Genomic DNA, 17775 nt, shown 5'->3' with positions numbered 1-17775 from the left:
ACCGAGATCTCCTATGGGGAGAGGAGTCTATAAGGGCTCGTATTCGGGGAGGCCTTATAGCTGGGGAGTGAACGGAGCTGGACTCAGTGGACTGGCCACGACAGACTCTATACTAAAGCCTGATGTACAGTAGCCTACTAACTCTGCTCTGATGTGCCATACTAACTTTATAGGGTGACGTGACATCATGCTGTCGACGGTTTCCGTGACAACATATCTATCTATAGGATATTTCCTTTAAGACATTAGTGTTTACAGTAGCCTATACTTTGTTCTTTTAGTTTGTTGCTGTATTTAAATGTTGACATGTTATTTACATTTTGTGTATGTACAGATAGAGAGAAGACTACCGCACACCCGGCAGGCAATTTGGAGCAGGTGCGATGATGACAGAGAGTATACAATGTGAAGGAAGGGACATCCATGTATATACATGTACAGATAACAATAAAACTTATTTTTGCTTGGCATTCCTTCAAACGATTCAACATCAACAACAGCAAAAAAAAAAGATGAGATCAATAGAGTGCAAATGTGATAGCACATTGTATGTGGCATTTATTACGGTATTCTTAGTTCGATAGTTACGACCCGCCATTTAAGCTTAATCAGCGCGTTTACTTTCTTGTGTCAATCAATGGTACAAATACCAGGCAGAATGAATGAATGAGGAAGTAGTTTATAACAAAACAACATAAAAAAAACGCATGAGGCTTGCAGTTCATTCCCAGTCAGGAAGCGAGACAAATAATGCGGAAGGTCACAAGGTGGGTGTACGTGTTGTGCGAGCGCGCGTGCGTGCGTCAACCGCGTCAACAACACTCAGGGGCTGGGACCTCCTTTCTAGCTCTATGGCTGGGACCTTACAGTCTATGGCTGGGACCGACGCTACTCAACACTAGAAGCAAGACGAGACACTATTGGAGGCAGAGGAGAGGAGAGGGGTTCCCCGAATCCCCAAACAAACCCACCAAGTGTGCACAGAAGAGACTAGAGAAGAGAGGTCCGTTTTATCTGCATGCAGCGCGTCTACCATTATGAAATCAGTGTTCAAAACACACCAATGTGTTTGAACTCGTCTCTGGAGTGAAATGAACAGATTTGAACAGAACAGATCAAGTGAATTGGGCTCCTCGCAAAATACACGCTCGCACGGTCTCGCGTGCGCTCCTGTCCTGAAATCAAATGCCAAAGGAGATCAGGAGAAAGACCTCCAAGGAGGTTGGGCTTTCTGGGGCAGGGATCAACGAACTTCTTGGAGCTCGTTCGCTACTAGAGCGCAAAGCCAGCCGCAAGTCGCCCGCCGACATATGCGATGAGCTCGCACAAAAGACGGGACAAGCGTGTCGACCGTCCCCCACGTCCGCGCCGCACTCAAACTCAACCGGGTCCGGAGAAGCGCTCGTCGGCACGGCGGCCGCGGTCGTGATGGAGGTGCGTCGGGTACCGCAGGTCACCATTACCCCGGAGGGAGGCGGCTGCTCGCGGGAGATGAAGCAAGAGGACCTGGATGACATGGTGGACGGTCCCCTGCGGAGGAAGCTGTCCAACTCGTCCATCTCCTCCACGGGGTCCTCCATAGGGGAGCAGTCCGAGGATGATCTGCTCAGTGACAACGAGAGCAAAAGCAAAGGCATTATCATGTTAGAGCATATTCTGCACAGTGGTGAAGTGAGTATACTAACTCTTCATGAAAACAAATTAACAAAGAAAACAAAAACAACAGATGAAAATTGGGTATATTTATTATTTACTAAATTAGTAGGCCTCTTATTGCAGGAAGTCTTGCTTCCAGTGATTTCAAAACAATAAATGTTACAGCAACACAGAGTGACAGTCACATAACTAATTTCACTCATTGTAGAACTTTCTCAGTCCAAAAGCTAAATGAGATCCTCGATTTCACTGCAGAGAGACAGAGACGTCAGACTTATATTAGCCTATATTATATTATTCATCAAAACCCTCTAGAATAAATAATTCCCTTCCACTCAAACAATTATTTGCGATGGTTTATTGTTCAACCTTTGAAACTACAAATAGACCATGTTGCACTTGACTATAGTCAGTCAACCTGAGTGTGAGTGATCACTCGCTATTGAAAACAAACTTATGGTAGAGAAAATGGTTTCAGCAGTAGCCTATTGCTGCTTGTGTGTGATCTTTAGTGAGATGTCTGGAAATTTGGAAAAAAAATCTACTTTTCACAGATGCAGGCAATATTGTTATTGTCTTATTGAGATCATGTGAGATAATGAGATTGAATACTTCTTAAACGTCATTTCCTCTTGATGATCAGACAAGCTTGAAGCACTCTGCCACAGAGGAAAGACTAATCTGGAGAAAATCTGATTGTCCACATGCAGTTCTCCACACTGAAATCACATTAACTCTCCTTATATTTGATGGGAGATCAAAACCTCTCACGTCATCCTAATGTCACCTGGTAGTTGTCTGAACCGTGGCAGACAGACACAGAGCAGAAAATACTGTCCATTGTTTATTGTAGATACTGTATTTGATCATCATGTGCAGTTGTCTTTTGGTAACACAGTAAACAAGCAAACCAACCAAGAAGGAAATATGATTTACACAAGATTACAGTTTTCTTGACTGTGACAGTCAAGAAAACAGATGTTTGTGGCTAAACTATAATTTATTACTAAGACACGTCGCAGCCTCAACCTTTCTGTTGCTGTGTTACTGTCACCAAGGTTAACCATGGGAGAGAGAATAACTGTCCGGACCAAATACAACACAATTGTTGGATCTTTCTTTTCTTTCCAGTTTGGAAGCCTTGACCTTTAAGTAGCTATCTGCCCCTCCTTCAGTATACACACATTTAGGCAGTGAAGGCTAGCCCTTCATTCTGAGGGTAGAAAACGATTTGTCTTTCTTGCCCGATAAATAAGTCTACTTCAAATTCATATAACACATTATTATACAATTGTATCTAACTAAATGGAAAAGAACAGAATAGTGGAAAAAGCTTGCAGATTTTATCTCTCCTCTCCTCATTTGACCCTCTCCTCAGTCCTCACTCCCTTTCTTGTTCCCACGAGTCTTTACTTGTTTATATTGTTTCATGCATATCTGAATGTTCTCCTTCTTGGCTATCAAATAGAATATAGCTCAAACCTTTATGTATTCGGAGCAAATATTGAGCTGGCTTGGCTGCCCTGCCCTCTTGTTAACATTATCTGCTCTTCGTCTTCCCTGCAGCCAGAATTCAGTCATGCAGATAATATTCATTGGGTGCGTTTGTTTTCATGATCCTGTTTCTCTTCGCCTTCTCCGTAGTCCGTACAAGGTCTGTAGCTGACAGGTTGCTTTACAGAAAGTTTACACAGACTCAATACACATTGGAAGTCAGTCAGTCTCTCTCTCATTGTGAGTCTAGGCAACTCAGGGTCAAAATACTAAATAGTGTAGTTACAGTGTGTTAAATACTAACTATACAAATATGGTATGACCTCTGAAAATGCCACTTTACAGGAAAGTTCACCACCCACCCACCCGCACGCACGCACACACACACACACACACACACACACACACACACACACACACACACACACACACACACACACAAACGTGCTTATGTTTTCAATATAGCTATTTTGAGTCAAACCTTTGACATTTCACTAATACCGTAGCTACTCCCAGGAAGTCAAGTGTTTGTGTTGTAACACTTATGAATGGTGATTCACACTCCAGCAGGCAATGCAATAATCTACCTACCTATATCTACCCATATATCTATATATCTATAGGCAGGGCAGAGGTTTTTCCTTTGCCTCTAGTGAGTGTGCGTGCAAAGTTTCACGTGGATCGTTCCAATTATAGTTTCAAACCCGAATCAGCCTGTTATAGGGCCACCATTAGGCAGATTTGAAAAATGTAGGATGCCAATTCTTCCTTTGCCCAATGCCCAGTGGGAATGTGTGTGAAATGTTTCATGCCAATTGCATGTGTTCGATTTGAACACTCCTGCAGTGCAAACTTTGGAATGCAATCTTAGCCAATCAGGATGGATGTCAACATTATGAATTAATAGCTAACTGTAGCCCCTCTAAGCTGTAGCCACACTTGCAACGCAAACACAGAGAGGGAACTAATAAATAATTCAGCTCTAAATGCGTTGAACAAAAAAATGGTTGAATTTGCATGTGACATGTTTATAATAATGCATACAAGCAATAGATCGTTGGACATATTTTTGTGTTTGACACATTTTGTGCACAAATATTTTATTTGAGTTGGCACTATTCTGATAGACTACGCAAGCTTTGGGCCCATTGTCGTTAACTGAAAGAAAGTTTTGTGTTAACAAAATTAACTAAAACACTAATAAAACAAAATATATCTTAAAAAAGGCAAAATAGCATGCAACGTGTTGTTTGTTGTGTAGTAGATCTATTTTTCTGACCTTGTTGAATCTCGTCCCCGACTAATTAGAAACTAATAACAAACTGAAATTGAAAACCAAAAGTCAAAAGGAAATAAAACCTAAAAACGAATGAAAAATGCAAAACTATAATAACCTTGGCCCTGACAGAGAGAATAACCTGGCTATGAAATATGAATAACTGACACGTGCCAGTGTCAGGGAGCTGCATGGCTATTATGCTTACATAGAACCTTTTTAGATATTCCATACCATTTTGTCTGTACATAAGACACCCATCTGTGGGATAAGTTATAACCAGAGAGAGATTTATTATACCACTGTTTCCCAAACAGTGGGTCGTGACCTATTTGTGGGTCATGGACCAATTTGTATGGGTAAAGTAAAAATCTAAATGTATTTCCCTACTCTATTTTTTAAATGTTTTTAAATAATTTTATACATTTTAAAACAAACTAATCTAAGAAATTCTATAAACAAAAATAATTAAAAAGTACTGAAAATAGCCGATCTACAAGCTCGCAACGTGGCGTGAAGCTTTGGGTTTGGGTCGGGGGCAAACGTCTAATCTCTCTTTTGGGTCTCGACCTGAAAAGTTTGGAAACCATTGCATTACACTATGCACAATACTGATACTCATCGATAACCATGTACTGAAAATTATATGATTAATTACCTGAGTTAATAGTTAATTACGCAACAGTCTTTGTGGAAATGTAACACCACCTACACACCTAGATATTGTGGGTAAACATCGCAGACCTGACCACGATAGCAGTAAGTGGAGCATATCGCCTGACATTTCGGAGAGAACTGGCTTCTGCCGAGTTCTGTTATTTGTTCAGCCTAGGCTGTGAACAGTCAAGCAGTATATCAAACACTGTGCTGAGTGTTCTCTGACTAAGACCAGAGACCCGCATTTTACTTCCTGTTTCAATCACAGCATGTGCAGAATAAAATGACCTCCCAGCATTTGTCATTGCCTCTCTGAGGCCCCTGAACCTCTCAGAACAGGAATAGAATTTCTATTCAAGGAAAATAATGGTCTAAAAGGTAAAAGATTTCTTTCAGCAGAGATGCAGCATTCAGCATCATCACCAGCTCAGTGGCCTTGTGGTTTGAGTAGGGCTGTCACGATTTTGACATTTTACTTAACGATATAGTGTCCTTCAAATAATTGTGCATTGTGAGCTGCTATTTGCAGAATATTTTATACATGATTTGAAAACTGGAAATGGGACATTCTGCACAATGAGTACTTACATTAATACACCAATACATATTTTTGATTTATGGACTTTTACTTGCAGTGCTACATTACGTAAGTAAAACAATTTAGTACTTTTCCACCACTGGACATACTAGCATCATATCCAGGAGGTGTACTTGTACATTAAGCTGCCTAATGAAACAGGAGCTAGGCGTCTGGCCTATGAGCCAATATGGCTCGGGAACCGTCCGTTCCCAAGGCTACTTACTTATTCAGCATCATCTCCCACTTAGCGTGAAGCAATCATCATTAGTCAACATAAAATGTGTGTGTGTGTGTGTGTGTGTGTGTGTGTGTGTGTGTGTGTGTGTGTGTGTGTGTGTGTGTGTGTGTGAGAGAGAGAGAGACATGGGGAGATGGAGAGAGTGAAAAGAGGGCAGGAATCATAAAATCAATAAAGGAAAATCATCATCAATAAATTAATTGGAGTCATAGTGGCAACAGCAGTGTCCACATCACCTGTATATTGATAATTAAAAGTGCGTATTATCCAAGCAAAAATCAAGAACCGTGTGAGGTTCACATTCAGTCAGCATTAAAGCACACGCTCTGTGCTGACTATTATTGTTATTTTTGAAGGATTTTACATTGCATTTCATTATTCTACTCTGTGTTTGTACCTTCATGCCATCAGCAGAGGAATCCCTGGAGGAAACTGAAGACCATTGTCCATTGGCCCTCTTTAGCCTCTCAGAAGAGAAGACTGAACTGGGTCCAACTAGCCGGCCATAAAGGTATGAACCTGTTAACACAATGAATTGGGTGTTGTATATCAGTGTTTCTCAAAACACCCATCTTTATTGGCGGGGGGACGACGACGACGACAGGTGTCATGACGCTACTGCAGGACCCACCCACCTCAGACATCAGCAACATTATGAAAATCACAAAAACATAATTGTCTGTGTGAAAATCACTTGTGTTTAGTGTTCTAGACATTGTTTGAAATTCCCTGTATTTCTCTGTCGTTCCTCCAGGAAATTTCAAGGCAGCAGACGAAGGCAACATTTTAAAAAGGTTCTGTGAAAACGAAAAGCAGTGTTTTGAGAGATTGAGGGGTGACGCACTACTTCCGTTTGTGCCAGGCTACTTTGGTGTTGTGGAAAGAGATGGAGAGGCGTTCATTCACATGACTGACCTACTGGTGAACTTTGACCATCCCAATGTCATGGACTGTAAGATGGGAGTGAGGTAAGAATTATACTAACCAGTAACTGGAGGAACCTACGTCATAGAAATTCACTGAAAATAAAATAGCTGAGACCCGTGCTTCAAACGGGCATGATGGCACACCTAATCAAAACATAACCAAATCGCCTGCGGGGACTGCCCAGCACAACAGGGTTTTTTTTTGTGTCTACTAGCTAAGCTAGGCGTTTGCACAGGACATTTTCGGTCATGGTGGCTACACCTGTCATATTTTTTTTATCAAATATCTTAGTTATAATGGAATAGAGTTGACATGTTTGTTTTTAGGGTAACTGTTTTTAGGGTAACTTATGTATAATCGCAATATTACACTCGATTACCGTTATTACTGATGCGTTACCATCAGTAATGGCACTTCTGCGCTGCCTACAGAACTTATCAGCAAAGCAGGCGTGCCATTAATGATGGTAACTCTTGTGTAATATTGCTTAAATATGTCCCGTCCAAGTAATAATGTAAAGTAGCTTATACAACCCAGACAGACATAAACACTTTCAACCTGGCATACCTATTTTGTCTACCGAGCAATTTTCGTTCCTACTCTCACCTATGGTCATGAAGTGTGGGTCATGACCGAAAGAATAAGGTCGCGAATACAAGCGGCCAAAATGAGTTTTCTTCGACGGGTGGCTGGCATCTCCCTTAGAGATAGGGTGAGAAGTTCAGACACACGAGAGAGACTCGGAGTAGAACCGCTGCTCCTTCGCCTGGAAAGGAGCCAGCTGAGGTGGTTTGGGCATCTGGTTAGGATGCCTCTCGGGAGCCTCCCTAAGGAGGTCCTCAACGCACGTCCCACTGGGAGGAGACCCCAGGGCAGACCAAGGCGCAGTTGGAGGAAACACATCAACTCACTGGCCTTGGAACGTCTCGGAATCCCCCAGGAGGAAGTCACTAATGTTGCTCTGGAGAGGGAAGTCTGGAGCACTCTGGTGGAGCTGTTGCCCCCGCGACCCGACTACGGATAAGCGGTTGAAGATGGATGGATGGATGGATATTTTGGCCATGTCATTATTTATAGGCAAACATTTTTGAAAATAGCGAAGATAGTACATGCAGTTTTGGGTGACACTGTCACACGACAAAGTATTAAACAGGGCATTAATTTAGGAAAAAAGGAAAAGGAAATGAAAAAAACGAAGCATAAAAATATCTTGAAATATGGAGATAGGCCCACAAGGTTTCTTCTGCCTGACAGCGACAATGAGCATGTGTAGTGTCTTGACATGACAGGTATTTTGTGTGAGGCAAATGCACTATTGAACTAGACAGGTCTAGAGTTGAAGAGCTGTGTGTGCACTAAATGAACACCTGTTGTTACTGCAGGCTGGAACATCTCTGGGCTTCCTGCCACAGCAGGCGGGGTACCTCCTTGTATCGTTCTGGCGTGCGCGCTCGCTCGCACGCGCACACACACACACACACACACACACACACACACACACACACACACACACACACACACACACACACACACACACACACACACACACACACACACACACACACACACACACACACACACACACACACACACACACACACACACAGCATGTCTATGTACTGTACGTTTTTGCACAGGCAACATACAGTATTTGCAGTGTTTGTTTGTGTCAAACGGAAATGTCTCAGTATTGTGCATGTTTAGTCTACACATGCATGTATTTGTGGACTTATATATGTACCTGTGTGTGTGTGTGTGTGTGTGTGTGTGTGTGTGAGGGTGTGTGTGTGTGTGTGTGTGTGTGTGTGTGTGTGTGTGTGTGTGTGTGTGTGTGTGTGTGTGTGTGTGTGTGTGTGTGAGGGTGTGTGTGAGGGTGAGTGTGTGTGTGTGCGCACAGTGCACTGCATGTGTACAATGTACATGCATGTGAGAACAACACAATTGATTACACAATACTGGGGTATGACGCAGGGTGTCCCTGGAGACTCCCCTTTGACACGATCACTCACAACCACAAAGTCACACACTGTTACATGCACCAACGTGCACTCAGGCTTTCAGACTACATGCACTGGAGTCTCCTTTCAGCTTCCGCCTTTGCTCACTTTCACAAATACTTAACACTTTACAGTGTCCACGCGTCAACACTCTTCTCAGTTGAAAATACGAGTGACACTCTTCACACTTTGTCAGGCTCAGCATAAGTCAGGCTCAAAGCAGATTCGTCATATTTCTATAAACATTACATATTTGTGAACAGTTACATACACAGTAAACTATGTAACATTTATTGGATTTATTCATTACACCTCTCTGTAATCATTTTCCTAACATGTTACGAATCTAAGATACAAGCCCTTATGTGTTATCCTTTTAGCATTATTATATAACGGTACTTTTTAAGAACTGTTAGTATTCAATCAATCAAAAAAACTTTTTATCAAATGTTTTATCAAGATCAGAGTTGACGATGTAGTAATCTCAAGCAAAGAAGAGATTACCTATTTGGGCTGTATTCCTGACATTGCTGACAACAAACTGACAGGTGAAAACATGGCATCAAAATGATCAAAAAAAGTGATGGTTTTCGGCAGAATTTCCTCTTTTGTCAACAAAGTGCTCTCAAGACTCTTGCTGGAGCCCTCATTCAATGCCATGATGTTGACTATGCTCACACTCGTAGGTTCTCCAACATCTCAATGGCACTAAAAACTAAGCTTCAGGCCTCCGAAAACAAACTGATTCAACAACTTCTTGGCCTAAGGCCCATAACCCACCTAATTCCAACACACTTTGAGTCTGGGATGACTCAGGGTAGAAGACATGGGATTAGTCAAATACCTGACTAACTACTTCTCCAAAGTGAGTCACACCCACACTACTAGAGGGGAGCTACAATGATCTGGTACTACCAAAATAATATAGAACAAACATGGGAAAACTCTCATACTACTCTGCAACCAAAATGTGGAATGACCTGACACCATTGTGAATCAATTGTTTCTTACGAAACTGGCCTGAAAAATCATCTATCAGGAGGACACCACAAGGGGAGTGACAGCAAATACAAATTGAAATGAGGAGTCGTCATTCACTGCCGCCGGTTTTCCCTTTTCTACTTTGTATAATAGTGTTTTGTTGATGACATGTATTATTGTGTTATCTTTTATGCTATGTTGATGAATTGAATACATAGGACCACAATGGACCCCAGGACCTTTTTGTTTCATACTTTTAGCCTTAATGTCTGACTGTACCACATGCGGTTTACATTTCTGAATGTAAAAGTATTCAATCAATCAAAATAAATCATCTATTATGACGCTACTGTAGCGTTCACTTTGTTAATAATCGCGAAAGACTCATAGTCAAGTGAAGTTGAACATAAATAATAGTTACGCTTCTCCTGCTGAAGGATGCCCTTCACTAAATCCTTCACTAAGCCCTTCACTAAATCCCACCCCAAAAAGCGATTGTCCAATGCCAATCCAAATAGTTTAGCAACGGTTGCTATGCAGGTCAAGCTTTCTTCGCTGCTAACGTGCCTATTGGACAAGGATATTCGGTTGGGGAGGGACTTAGTGAAGGGCTAATTTATCCTGGCATTTTCAGGACATACTTGGAGGAGGAGCTTGTGCGTGCACGCGAGCGGCCCAAGCTGAGGAAGGACCTGTACGAGAAGATGGTGGAGGTGGACAGTGAGGCTCCTACTGCCCAGGAGCACATGCAGAGGGCCGTCACCAAACCCCGCTACATGCAGTGGAGGGAGACCCTCAGCTCCACCCACACACTGGGCTTCAGGATAGAAGGCATCAAGGTAGACATTGTGGAGACAAGAGCACTGGAACATTAACCTCGCCTCAGCAGGCTTTCCACCACCTCGGAGGAAAGCCTGGTCTCTGTTTCAAAAGTCTGTATGATCCTGTCGGGAGCGGATGATAACCAATTTTTCTCAATAAAAGATCTCGTAGCCTGTAGCTTTTATTGAGAAAAATCGGTTTGAGGGAAAAGGAAGTTGCCGCCTGTTGTTCCTGCCTGTCGACTACAAAACAATACAACATGACGTAACGATATCATCCACTCCCGACAGGATCATATACCCTAAATGAAATGGTGCCCAGGCTACTGGAACATTGGTTCCCAAGTTTGGGTCAGGAACCCAATTTTTATGGGTGAAAATAGCTGATCCACAAGCTGTTTTTTTTTTAACATCTGGGAAACATTTTGCCTAATGACATGCCCAAAATAGGGATGCCATGTTTACAGTGATTAAGTGTTTAACCACAGGACTCACACTTTCCCAGGTGTTTGAGGTTAGTCATAATTTCTGTGAGGTTGGGGTTAAGGTTAGCCAACTTAGGCATAGTTTTAGCGAAGTTAAATGTTAGAGTTTAGACGCAATCAAGGCGAAACCTGGTAAAGAGGGAGTCCACCCATTGAAACCGGGAAAGCATCTGTGTCGTAGCATAACTTTACATATAGCATACTTTGGCTATTCAAAAATAGCAGATATACAAGCTCAATTTGTAGATCTGCTATTTTTGACATTTCTTGCAAATCTTTGAATATATAATTAATATTTTGAGATGGGAGTTCCGCAGCCGAATACATATCATTTTGGGGGTCCTTGACATGAGAAAGCTTGAACACCACATTTTGAAACGTACGTTTTCCAGAAAACTTGTAGAATCGGCGTCAGGTCTTAATGGGTTAAAATATTCTGTGTGCATTAGGCATGTAACGATACACTTAACTCACGATACGATACGTATCACGATATGAGGTTCACAATACGATTTTTCACGATATTTTCAACACAATGATTTTCCAGACAAATTACCAATTTTCTTTTTTTTAATGATTTATCTTCCCCCCAAAGCTTTTTTCACAATTTTTATTTAACTACATTGCAAAGATAATTGCCTTCCTTGATGTATTAATGAGCATCAATAACGACCATCACCTGGGCACAGTCACAGACACATATACAGCTCCCCTCTCCAGGCCTCTACTGTCTCATTTCTCTCAAATCATGTGAATATGATGGAATATGATTACAGCTGACATTTCTTATCACACATTATCACATATAATTTTTTATAAATCGATACATATCGTCTGGATATAATATCGATATATCGCTATATACGATATATCGTTACATGCCTAGTGTGCATGTATTAAATAAATCTCATCTTTCTCCCACCAGATGTGTGATGGTACCTGTCGAACAGACTTTAAAAAGACCAGGTCGAAGGAGGACGTCGCCAAAGTGTTCACGGATTTTGTTGGAGGGAATATAAACTTTATAGTAGGTGACAGACAACCAAGCCATAGTACAAACACAGGTTTTGCAATTGACTTACATTGAATCCCATATCTGCTGCTCACATTTACTAGAATAATGCCGATAATCCCTGAATCTTATGAAGCTGCTCTAAAATCAACTTGGCGGTATCAATATAGTATCCATAATTGTACGTGCTGTGACCATTCTACTAGTTTGAAAAATATATACACAAGCTCATTTAACACAACGGTGCAACATGTGTCACCATCTATAAACACTCCTGTTCCTTAAGGCTCTATATCCGTGTACATGATGTGCATGACGCTAGACAAACACTTGCACTGTGCTAACATTATTAAATCCTTCTCCCATTATGTAAACATCCCGACTGTGTTTTTACGAGAAGAGAAGAATGAGTGTTACAGTGTTTGAATTGTGTGTGCACTGCAAACTATATGTGGAGAACTTTGACGCACGTCAGTCAGTTCAAAGTAAATATTACCCCTATTTAATGTTCTGATTAATGATGGGAGGTGCCCCAAAACAAATGCAGCTCTATTACAATTGTATCTACATGGGTGGATACTGTACATACACGTACAGTATGGTTGCATAACTCAGTGTGATAGGTCAGTGGGTGTGGGGAATCCCCAGATGACAATTTAATTAAGGACTTAAGATCTTTTTAATACCTCAAAAAGAAAGAAAATAAAAAGACGAATACCGCAAACTATACTATAAAAACTGGTCAATTATTAGCCAATTTGTCAAATAATATAAGAAAGAGGCAAACAGTGGGGGGGGGGGGGGGGGGGGGCTGAAAAGGTTGAGAACCCCTGTATAAGTAACGGTTTAGGAGAATTGTGTAGTTAATATTGGAGATATCTTGCTCCATTGATTGGGGTCTGTCACTCTTTAAGCACATAAACACAAACAAAGCAGAATCTGCTGATTCAAACTTGAATGCAAATTGACCATTTCTTTAACAAATAAGATAAGATGTACTGTTTTGTGATGTTATACTGTATATTGGCAGAAACCGCAGAATGTTCTTTGTTTGCATTTGGTTATGTAGTAAAAGAGTGACTGAGAACTGTTTCTCTGACTGTGCAATGTAATTCAGTGAGGAGAGACTATTTTGAGTATGAATTTCGATATCTCGCCAATATTTGGAGTTACATCATGGCAAGGTAACTACACTAACCTCTACCAAGGCATTATTGAGCTTTAAACCCTATATACTTTGTTGTAGGCTACATCAAATAGTGAATGTTCACATGTTTCTTTGTCGAATGGTTGCCTATTATGACATGCCCAGAAAAGGGATGATAGGTTTCATGTATTTAAACATCTTTACTTTGTCACACAGGACTCCTACCTGAGTAAACTGTCTGAGATCCAACGGGCCCTACAGATGTCCGAGTTCTTCAAGAGACACGAGGTAAGCAACAAATTTGCCCTGCATTTCTTCACTCTCCGAGTTGCAGACTGTAGCAAGGTTGATGCTACCAGCCACCTCTGTGGCTTGGATCCTCTAGTCATGTACATGGACCAGATGCATTTATTGTAGAGCGTGGCAAGATGGTACACTCCAGAGATGTATAATTTGCTGTCATGACAGAGGCTCTCATGGGATGACTGAACAGGTGTGCAGACACGCCCAGCTCAGAGCCCAATTAGTTTGGACCAGGGGTGACTGCCTGAATCAGCAATCACCTTCCTAATCAATCATTTAGCTAGAGACGCCCTGGAACCACCTCAATGATGCCTGGGGCGCCCCATGCTGAGTATCACCACTATAGAGAGTATGCACATGCATGATTTCCCCATCAGGACACGCCCTCCTCATCTAGACTGAGTGTTGGAGTTTGGAAGCGCTCGTTGGAAATCACTCAACCGTCCTGCGTACCACCTGTTTCTAAATGTCACATAATGCAGGAGGCAGCAAAATGTTGTTATTGAAAACAAGCACTTCCAAACTCTGACACTTAGAAAAATAATTAAATGCAGGGTATTTCTTGACAGAAAGTAGCTCATATTCATAACATGTCTATGGTGGATTTATATGAAACAAAACTTTGCAGATAGAAAGAGGATAATTCAAGCTTTTCGTACAGCTGCAATGTTGGTGAGTTTGTGCACACCACATTTGGTTTAAAAAACCAAAATGGGCTAGACTAGAGCACTGGTTCCCAAACACTGGGTGGGGACCCACATGTGGGGCACGGACACATCTTTATGGGTCCCTTTGGTTTCCTACATTTTGTTTTGATTTTCTTTTGTTTTTAATAATTTCAAAAAAGATTCTGAAAAAGATTAATTAAAATAAAATGCAATGTTTATTTTATTTTATTATTTCATCCAATAAATTCCATTAGAAAGCCAAAGTTTAAGAAGTCGTGAAAATGCTATTGATACCTCAACGGTTAGCCACTGTTTTGTCACCTTAGCAACGGTGCCCACATGATGTGACCTGCACAGGTCCTTTAAAACCAGATGATGTGACCTGCACAGGTCCTTTAAAACCAGATGATGTGACCTGCACAGGTCCTTTAAAACCAGATGATGTGACCTGCACAGGTCCTTTAAAACCAGATGATGTGACCTGCACAGGTCCTTTAAAACCACATGATGTGACCTGCACAGGTCCTTTAAAACCACATGATGTGACCTGCACAGGTCCTTTAAAACCAGAGGAAGATGAGGCTGCTCACTTTCCGCTGCAGCTCTGTTGTGTTGATGTGATTGTGAATGTGGGCGTGTGCTCCCTCATAGACACGCATGCATCAGGCTCAGGGCTGGCCTGGCCCTCTAGTGGCCGTAATCTGGATCAATAATGGACCGTTTATGCAAAGTGTACACATTTTTATGGAACATTGAAACTGTAAAAAGTACAGTAAAAGGTTGATACTGTTAAGTCAACATGTATTAAAACTTTGTTTCGATTCAAGTACAAGAAACAAACAATACACTACTTTTAACACGTTTATTAGTGAGCGTGAGAAACATGATCTTAATTATTTATTGTATCAGTTCTATTCTTTATTTCTCTTCAAATGGCTTTTTATGCCTTCTGTAAAAGCACTTTGAAATGCCTTTTGAGTGTGAAATGTGGTATACAAATAAACTTGCCTAGAAAGTACTTTTTTTCCTAATACAGTATAATTAATTCCGCTGGTTTCACTTCCCCAGGTCATTGGCAGCTCCCTGCTCTTCATACATGACCACACCGGCCGTGCTCAGGTCTGGCTCATTGACTTTGGCAAGACCACGGCACTGCCCGACGGACAGGTGTTAAACCACTGCGTCGCCTGGCAAGAGGGTAACCGGGAGGACGGCTACCTCTGGGGGCTGGAGAACCTCCGCAACACGCTGGGAAGCGTCACCGCCGCAGAGACCGTGGAAGGAACGTCGTGCACCTCCGTGGCAACCAGCAGAACCAGTGTGACTAGAGACAGACTGTCATTGTCACGGACATGACAAAAAGTCAAACTATGCTGATGTACGCTGAAAGTATGAACGAATGATGTCACCCACCCAAGTCTAATAATGCCTGATTGACACTTAGTTGCGTGCCACGCCACGCCCCGCACCACAAATAACTGATCCACGAGCCCACAATGCGGGACGTCACCACCGCACAGCTAAGTAAAAGAAGCAGAAAGAACAAGAAACGGATATTTCAAGCATATCTTAATTTCTGTATTGGGACAGGATAGGTAGGTGGGACAGACAGACAGCACAGTATACTGTTGGGAGAAATTTGATTTGAATGTTGAAAAGTCATAAACATTACAGTGAAGAGATTCATGGGCGGATGTCATGTATTTTCATTGAAATTGGTTGGTCTAAGCCTACGTATGCACACCATATTTTGTTTTTCAGGAAGAAATTATGTTTGGATTTTTAACAGGATGTTACATACAAGTATATAGTACCGTATATGGTAGCTTACATACTGTATAATTCTACATAGTGGTTGCGCAATATGACTAGGGAATGTAATAAAAAAGGGGTGAAATTTCATCTTGACTTTAACAGGATTTTACATACAAGCATATACCGTATATGGTAGCTTACATATAATTCTACATAGTGTGATATGTATAGTTGCGCAATATGACTGGGGAATGTAATCAAAAAGGGGTGAAATTTCATCTTGACTTTAAAGTATACAGTAGGTGCCATTCTGCATTCAATATGAGTCATAATTCTGCTAAATCATCAACAACTAGGCTGTATATCACTGTTACTGTAAATAGTGGCTAGTTGGCTACACTGCACTGTTTTATCGTCACCACTGCTAATGACACTCAATGTATTTCAATATATATTTTGATGTATATTTCAATCACTGTCATTTTATTTCTTCAATCAAAATGACATACGTGTAGCAACTAGAGAGGGGCACTCCGCGGAGCGCATTTCTACACCAGGCTGGATGACCTGCCTAGGCTTTGTAAGTCACAGGTTGAAGTTGTCAGGACCTGAATAAGTTGTGGAGGGAAATAGCTTTTCTACGACGTACAATTAAACATTTCGGGTCCGGCTATGGGCAAAGTGAAAGCACATTTAGCAGTGAGTCTAGAGGACGCGATCAAAGTAGGGGGTTGATTGATTGTGTTCACGATATATGCAGTCCTTTGTAAGAAATGGACTCCTTCCACTAAGTTTGGAAGCCATTTAGAGGTAAACATCATGGAATATCAAAAAGCTGTTTGCTAATTGTCACATGACTTGACCAGCTACTGTCAAGGACAAGACAGAAATGGTTTGCGAGATACTCTCTGGACTCACACATGCACAAACATAATCTCCACCCCTGTCCTTTTCAGCCTGACGGAGATAGCCATCATCTTTCTTATCAAAGGTCATTGAACATACAGTACATGCACTGTGTAAATGATACATAATGGACACAATGACACAGACAAGGGCAGACACAGAACCATATGCATTGAGGGAGAGTTCTTATATGCATTATGCAGTCTAATGGCAGTTGGCATGAAAGAGAGTCTGTACCGGTCTGTATGCATATTCTGGTGGAGAGTGAGCCTCTGGCTGTAGGTGCTGCTCACCCTATCCTGCATCTCACCATAGAGTGGATGGGAGGGGTTGAGGCGATAGCCAGGGTGTAAGTTTGTTCAACCCTCCTCTCTGCGACAGCCCTTCCATTCGGAACAACAGAGCTGGCCATCTTCATGATTTTATTGAGCTTGTTCAGCTCCCAGGCCTTGATGCCACCTCCCCAACATACCACTGCATTAAACAGAATGCTGGCTATAGACTGGTAGAATATTTTCAATAGCCACTTTGGAACCACTGTGATGGAGTAAACGATTTTTTTTAATATATCAAGTGTGAAGTATAACAGGGTTGTCCTGTAACTTAACGAGACCGTTGAGAACAGCTTGATGTTTTATTTGTTTTTATTGTTCAAACACTTAGTCATTTCCAAGTAAGTTAACAATGGGTGTTGGTTGGGATATCATATCAGGCAATAAAACATGTATACTATTCTGTGTAATTCATTAAATGTTTTTGTTGGGACTTGGCACACATGGATTAGGCTACAGTGGACAGCCACTGAGTACAGTAGGACTTTTGTCCCCTTAAGACACAGTAGGGAAACATGGGTCTACAGTCTACAGGATGAA

At 41.6% G+C, this 17775-nt stretch overlaps 1 protein-coding gene across 2 annotated transcripts; it reads left to right on the top strand.

Annotated features, from left to right (window-relative positions):
- The first annotated feature begins 871 nt into the window (after positions 1–871).
- Positions 872–16530, top strand: itpka (inositol-trisphosphate 3-kinase A). Of its 2 annotated transcripts, none has more exons than XM_083791561.1 (7): positions 872–1671; positions 6316–6412; positions 6656–6869; positions 10441–10645; positions 12038–12139; positions 13488–13559; positions 15311–16530. In XM_083791561.1, the coding sequence occupies exons 1-7, from the start codon at positions 1186–1188 to the stop codon at positions 15596–15598; spliced, it is 1464 nt and encodes a 487-aa protein (XP_083647687.1). In that variant the 5' UTR covers positions 872–1185; the 3' UTR covers positions 15599–16530. The 2 variants fall into 2 exon arrangements, with proteins under 2 accessions (XP_083647687.1, XP_083647686.1); XM_083791560.1 differs by having other exon boundaries at positions 873–1671; positions 6313–6412.
- The last annotated feature ends 1245 nt before the right edge of the window (positions 16531–17775 follow it).

The sequence above is a fragment of the Protomyctophum parallelum genome, assembly GCF_964188405.1.
Source record: "Protomyctophum parallelum genome assembly, chromosome: 20".
Lineage (NCBI taxonomy): Eukaryota > Metazoa > Chordata > Actinopteri > Myctophiformes > Myctophidae > Protomyctophum > Protomyctophum parallelum.
This window is presented reverse-complemented; position numbering and strand designations above follow the sequence as displayed.